This window comes from Piliocolobus tephrosceles, chromosome 1 (genome assembly GCF_002776525.5).
Source record: "Piliocolobus tephrosceles isolate RC106 chromosome 1, ASM277652v3, whole genome shotgun sequence".
Classification (NCBI taxonomy): domain Eukaryota; kingdom Metazoa; phylum Chordata; class Mammalia; order Primates; family Cercopithecidae; genus Piliocolobus; species Piliocolobus tephrosceles.
In genome coordinates, this window is record NC_045434.1 from 82,864,733 (window position 1) to 82,870,596 (window position 5,864).

Here is a 5,864-nt window from a genome sequence, read left to right on the forward strand (position 1 = left end):
GCAGTGAGCTGAGATCACACCACCGCACTCCAGCCCAGCTGACAGTGCGAGACTCATCTCAAAAACAACAACAACAACAAAACCCAAAAAATTAGCCGGCCATGGTGGCATACGCCTATAAGTCCCAGCTACTTGGGAGCCTGAGGCAGGAGAATTGCTTGAACCCAGGAGGAGGAGGTTACAGTGAGCCGAGATTATGCCACTGCACTCCAGCCTGGACAACAGAGTGAGACTCCGTCTCAAAAAAAAAAAAAAAAAAAATTAGCTGGGCATGGTGGCACATGCCTGTAATTCCAGCTACTCAGATCGTGCCACTGCATTCTAGCCTGAGTGACGGAGCCAGACTCTGTCTCAAAAACAAACAAACAAACAAACAAACAAAAAAAGAGGCGGCAGTGCTCGCTTTGGCAGCACATCAACTAAAGAGGAGGTATGTGTGAGGGATTGTTTACTATTTTTGGAATGAGAGTTGTGTGAGAAAATAGAAATATAATAAATGAAGTCCTCATCTAAATTTAGCTATTATAGTCTTCAGTGCCCCTTAGGGATTGGGGGTCCTTTCTTCAGATCATTATGCTGCTCTCATTCCCCATTATTGCTCCTGGAAATTAAAAATAGACACAGAGTGAAACATCACTTTTTATTTCTTCTGAGTATCTACATTCAATTGCTTTGGCTAAATTAACAAAAAACACTCAAATACATGTGGTTTCTGGTGACAAGTTCTCTAAGACAGTGTGGGAAATGACCTAAATATGCACAGGCAAGGCTCAGTCTCCAGAAGGGTGGGCAGGGGTAGGTAGGGGCTATCTGATCCCCAAGGCAATGAAGTCTTAGAGCTGAAGCCCAGCTCCTCCTTTTTAAGAGGAAATGACAACCCAAAGCCTTCTGCATTTGTTTGAGATCCTAGCTTGTGGCCCTGTCAGATCCAGAAACCAGGCATCCTGATTCCCTGTCCACTGCCCCCAGCCTGAAGCCCTTCATCCTTCCTCTTAGCACCCTCTCAGGGGAACAGGGGTCTAGGTATGTTTACAAAAGTCCAGAATGGGTCAGTATTTGGGGGAAATAGAGATTTGTTTGAAAGTTTTAATTCTTTATATAATAGAGCAATTCAGTTCTGTCTAATCATAGGGTATTATTGTTCCAGACTCAGTTAAGAATTTGCCAGAGAACAGAAACTCCCAGCTGAAAATTTGTGCATTGCTCAGCTGTATCTTGTAATCGGCATGCCAGCATTTCCTACTAGAGCTCAGCATCTGAGCTGCATTATTTACTCATGTAAGTGCTTAGGATGGGTGATGGATAGGAAATACAGGAAATGGAAGGACACAGGGCAAAGGTCATACAGGAGCACTAAATTGGGATGGGGTAACTTGCTAAGTATAAAGTTAAGACCTACATTAGACCACTTCTATGCACATGTTCAGTTAGAGGACTCAATGGATACACCAGGCACCTATGGCTGGAGTCCCCTTGGCACGAGCGCCCCATCCGAGGCACAGCTGCACTTCTGCACCCTCATGTTAGGCAGGCTGACCACCTGGGGCCTGGTCCTGCCTCCCTCCTTGATGCTGACGATCATGGGCAGCGAGGCAGTCTCCGAGGCGATGCACTGTCGCGGCCCCAGAAACGGCCACTTGATGGCCAGGGCCTCCGGGGGCTGCTGGCAGGTGCCCACACACTCATAAGCCAGGAAGCCCGGGGGCTCCAGCACCCAGTTCTCGGCCCACTTCATCCCCTGCAGGTCAATGTACATCTCCTGGCGGCAGCAACGGGTGCCCTCGGTCACTGGTGCTTCAGGGTCACAGTCGCCCTGAGCTCTGTGTGGGCAAGGAGAGCAGGGTCAGAGGTCAGCTGGGAAGGCTGAGGTCAGAAGGCCTGGGGCACAGCTCAGTGGACACCTGGGAGGGAGATTTATGATCCAGCTCTCACTGTTTTAAAAGCTGGACATTTGTGAGAAGATGAATGAATAAACATATCTGAAACATAAATAATTAAATCAGCTACTATTAATTAAAGGTCTCCTAACAGGCCGGACACTGAACTAGGTACTTCACATGTATTATCTCAGGTGATGTCTGCATTTCATCCTTGGGTAAGTTCCAACATTATCCCTATTCCACCCGAGGCCACTGACACCCAGAGGTGTTTGGTGACGTGCCAGAGGACCTGCAGCCAGTGGAAGGCAGAGCTAGATGGAGGCCGGGCCGACTGGTTCCAAGGCCTCTTCTTAACCACTGTGCTATGCAGCCCCTGTCTGCTCCAGAGAGCTAACTTGTCCATAAGGAAAGAATTCACCAAAGCAGGAGGGAAGCTCATCTCCCCTAGTAACCGCTAAAGTTAGGATTTTTCAAAAATTTAATCACGGAGAAGGATTAAGTGAAAGTAGGTGATTACAATAAAGTGTATATGAGTCAATGGCAACATAAAAATCCATTGAAAATTATCAAAGATATTTTTAAATAAAATGAATAATACAATTTCTTTTTTTTTTTTTTTCTTGAGACAGGGTTTCGCTCTTGTTGCCCAGGCTGGAGTGCAATGTTACGATCTTGGCTCACTGCACCCTCTGCCTCCCGGGTTCAAGCAATTCTGCTGCTGCAGCCTCCCAAGTAGCTGGGATTACAGGTGCCCGCCACTATGCCCAACTAATTTTTGTATATTTAGTAGAGATGGGGTTTCACCATGTTGGCCAGGCTGGTCTGGAACTCCTGACCTCAGGTGATGCGCTGGCCTCAGTTCCCAAAGTGCTGGGATTACAGGCGTGAGCCACCATACCTGGCCTTACAATTTTTTTTTTTTTTGTCGTTTTTTTAAAACTTAAAAAAAGAAAATTTTTTTAAGGATAGGATTTCATTGTGTGGCCCAGGCTGGTGTCAAACTCCTGGCTTTAAGCAATCCTCCACTTCAGCCTCCCAAAGTGTTGGGATTACAGGCATGAGCCACGCGCCTGGCCTGAATAATACAATTTCTTTCTCTTTTCTTTTTTTCTTTTTCTTTTTCTTTTTCTTTTTTTTTTTTTTTTTTTTTTTGAGATGGAGTCTTGCTCTGTGCCCCAGGCTGGAGTGCAGTGGTGTGATCTCGGCTCACTGCAACCTCTGCTTTCCGGGTTCAAGCGATTCTCCTGCTTCAGCCTCCTGAGTAGCTAGGATTACAGGCGCGTGCCACCATGCCCGGCTAATTTTTGTATTTTTGGTAGACACGGAGTTTCACCATTTGGTCAGGCTGGTCTCGAACTCCTGACCTGGTGATCCACCCACCTTGGCCTCCCAAGGTGCTAGGATTACAGGCCTGAGCCACCACGCCTGGCCAATAATACAATTTCTACCATTACAAACCCTGACATGTAGTGGGCAATCGCTGGCATCCTGGGACAGTCTGCACCACGCTCCCCCCACTGCTCGCCCACCGCCACCATCCGGTACCCCAGACAGTCCTGGGGACGGGGGTCCGGACCACCCAGTGGCTGCTTGTCTCTGGTCTGCACAGTCCGGCACCTACCCATAGTCCCTGAGGTCCAGCGTGTGCAGTTCCAGCTGGGGCTCCCCAAGCCCGGCCGGCGCCCCCTGCGAGGCAAAGCGGACCAATTTGTGGGCACCGGACGCCAGCGGGCCCAGGTGCTCCCTCTGCACCGACACCTGTAGCAGCAGAGGAGGCCGGGGCTGGCTCAGCTGCTGCCAGAAGTTCACGGCCTCGGTCACGTCGAAGACCTTCCATCCGCTCTCGTGGGCGGACACCAGCCTGAGACACGACAGAGACCCAGCGCCGCGTGAGGGCGGGGACTGGGACGGGCTCCGAGGACCCCGCTCCGCCCCCCGCGTCCCCGCCCCCAAGCCAGGCCGAGCAGTCCCCTCCCCCTGCCGTGCGCGCCCGCGCGACCCCCACCTGGAGTCGATGAGAGAAGTGCGGTTGGAGCCGTCGTCGCGGACGCGAAGCCACTCGACGGTCACCCGGGCCCAGGCGCTGCGCGGAGACAGCCGCCCGTGCCTGTGCAGCGCGGCCTTGGGGACCGGCTCCTGGAAAAGCCGAAGTACGGCCTGCACCAGCTCGCTGTTGGGCGGCAGCCGCTGCTCCATGCCGAACACCAGCAGGTGCGTGCTGGCCTCGGACGCCAGGAACCTGCCGGCCACCTCTGGGGACAAGAGCAGGGTCAGCAGGGCCTCCCCGGACTCCAGGGGAGCTCTGACGATGGCAGGGACAATGAGCTGGCAGCCAGGCCAGGAGATATCGTCCCTGTTCTATCTCTGGGGCAAGCCCAGTTTAAAAATCTCCCTTGGATCTGGGCCTTGTTTAGTAACAGTTTACATCCAGCAGGCAGGGGCGACTGTGGGACCCCGGGCTAGCAATTTTGCCTCAGCTGAGATGCTAGGAGCAGAATCCTCACCTAGGTGCCCGGCCTTGGGTCTAGCTCTGGGCACTGAGGAGCTAGGGAGGTGAGAGGCTGCGGGAGGATTCAGGCCCAGCTGCACCCCTGACAGCCAAGTATAACCCAGATAGTCTACTTAGGTATTTTTCAGTTATCCAAACATGCTTCTATCCACAAGAACTCACTTTGATATTCACAGTGCTGGGAGATGGTAAGACATAGTCATACCCCTGTTCCAGATGAGCACATGGTGGAGAGAGGATTTTAAAGCCATTTACTCAAGGTCAGGCTCAGACCAGAGTGGCAGTGTGAAAACAGACCCCGGGAGTCCAGCTGCACCAAGTGCCTTGAGGCACACACTCACCCGCTCCCCCAGCTCTACTTTTTCTCCTCTACCCTCCCCTTCTCTGATGCCTTGGTTTTTCCAACGGGTCTAGCCTGGTGCACCTCCCCTGGGCTAGAGGGGGGCCCTCAGTGCACAGCTGGAGACCCTGGGCCCGGGCCTGGCCCCTCCTCACTGCTCCTTGGACCGTGGCCCTCACACAGCCTCCCACAGAGTCCCAAAAGGCCAGGGGCCCTTTGACACCACCAGAGTGGGCACAACCAGCCTGCCCCTGACCATGGGACCGGGGGCAGCAGGGAGGGAGGGCCTCACCTCGGAAGCTGTGGCTGAACCTCTTCCCACGGGAGCGGTCCCCATGGCTGCGCCGCAGCAGGGCCACATACTGGGCCCTCACCTGGGCGGGGATGACCAGCTCCTCCATGTCCACCCTGTCCGGTACGGGCACCTCGCTGAGCTGCAGCTGCCGCAGCAGGCTGCCCAGGAGCTGCTCCCCAGTCATGGCCACTCCCGGGCCGGCCAAGGGCAGCACCCAGAGTGCCCAACAGAGCCACAGGGGCTGCATGGTACTGCTCTGGAGGAGCAGGAGGCAGAGTGGAGCTGTCCTCTAAGGAGACTGAAGGAGGGTCTTAGGCAGCTGGGCGTGCTGAGAGCCAGGCTGGGCCAGCTTTATAGCTGGCCCTGGACTGGCCTGGGGTGAAGGGAAAAGGAGGGAGGGAGGTCACACCCCTGGGACCTCCTGGGAGCTCACAGCCAGACAGGTCCCTGAGCCTGGAGGAGGGGGCTGTCTAGAAAGACCAGGGCTATCTGGATGCCACCCAGGCCTGGGGCCTGTGACTGTGCTGTCAGCAGCTTGACAATATTTTTAGTGCTTGTTTAATTTTCCTGGCCTTACCCCACCCCCATTCTATGAAAAAGTTAGTCTATTCTGTGTAAAAGAAAGTCCTGCTAGCCAGCTGCTTAAATCTCTTTAAGAGTCTCTTCTGGAGCCTGGGCTGGGTCCAGGTTTGCAAATCATAAAGGAAGGGCGGGAAGGATTCTGCCGTCCTGCTGGTTTGGGCCACGTTCACAGAAGCCCCTTGGTCGTCTCTCTCCAACCCACACTCCTTGCACACCCCCTGCCTCTCCCCGCACCAGGGGTCCCTCAGGGTTGTCTCA

At 53.7% G+C, this 5,864-nt stretch overlaps 1 protein-coding gene across 2 annotated transcripts; it reads right to left on the reverse strand.

The window, feature by feature from the left end:
• Window positions 1–623: 623 nt before the first annotated feature.
• On the reverse strand, window positions 624–5,614 carry LEFTY2 (left-right determination factor 2). 2 transcript variants are annotated; one of them, XM_023203635.1, is made up of 5 exons: window positions 5,022–5,614; window positions 4,104–4,132; window positions 3,886–4,001; window positions 3,502–3,741; window positions 624–1,820 (listed from the first exon to the last, which is right to left on the reverse strand). In XM_023203635.1, the coding sequence occupies exons 1-5, from the start codon at window positions 5,269–5,271 to the stop codon at window positions 1,457–1,459; spliced, it is 999 nt and encodes a 332-aa protein (XP_023059403.1). In that variant the 5' UTR covers window positions 5,272–5,614; the 3' UTR covers window positions 624–1,456. The 2 variants fall into 2 exon arrangements, with proteins under 2 accessions (XP_023059403.1, XP_023059402.1); XM_023203634.2 differs by having other exon boundaries at window positions 3,886–4,132; window positions 5,022–5,347.
• Window positions 5,615–5,864: the final 250 nt, after the last annotated feature.

Excerpts from the sequence above, each read along its gene's own strand:
- LEFTY2 (XM_023203634.2), bottom strand. The coding sequence starts at position 5,271 with ATGCAGCCCCTGTGGCTCTGTTGGGCACTCTGGGTGCTGCCCTTGGCC. Across the intron at positions 3,742-3,885 it reads ACTTCTCTCATCGACTCCAG|GCTGGTGTCCGCCCACGAGA; the intron begins GTGGGGGTCGCG and ends GTCGTGTCTCAG. Across the intron at positions 1,821-3,501 it reads CTGGACCTCAGGGACTATGG|AGCTCAGGGCGACTGTGACC; the intron begins GTAGGTGCCGGA and ends TTGCCCACACAG.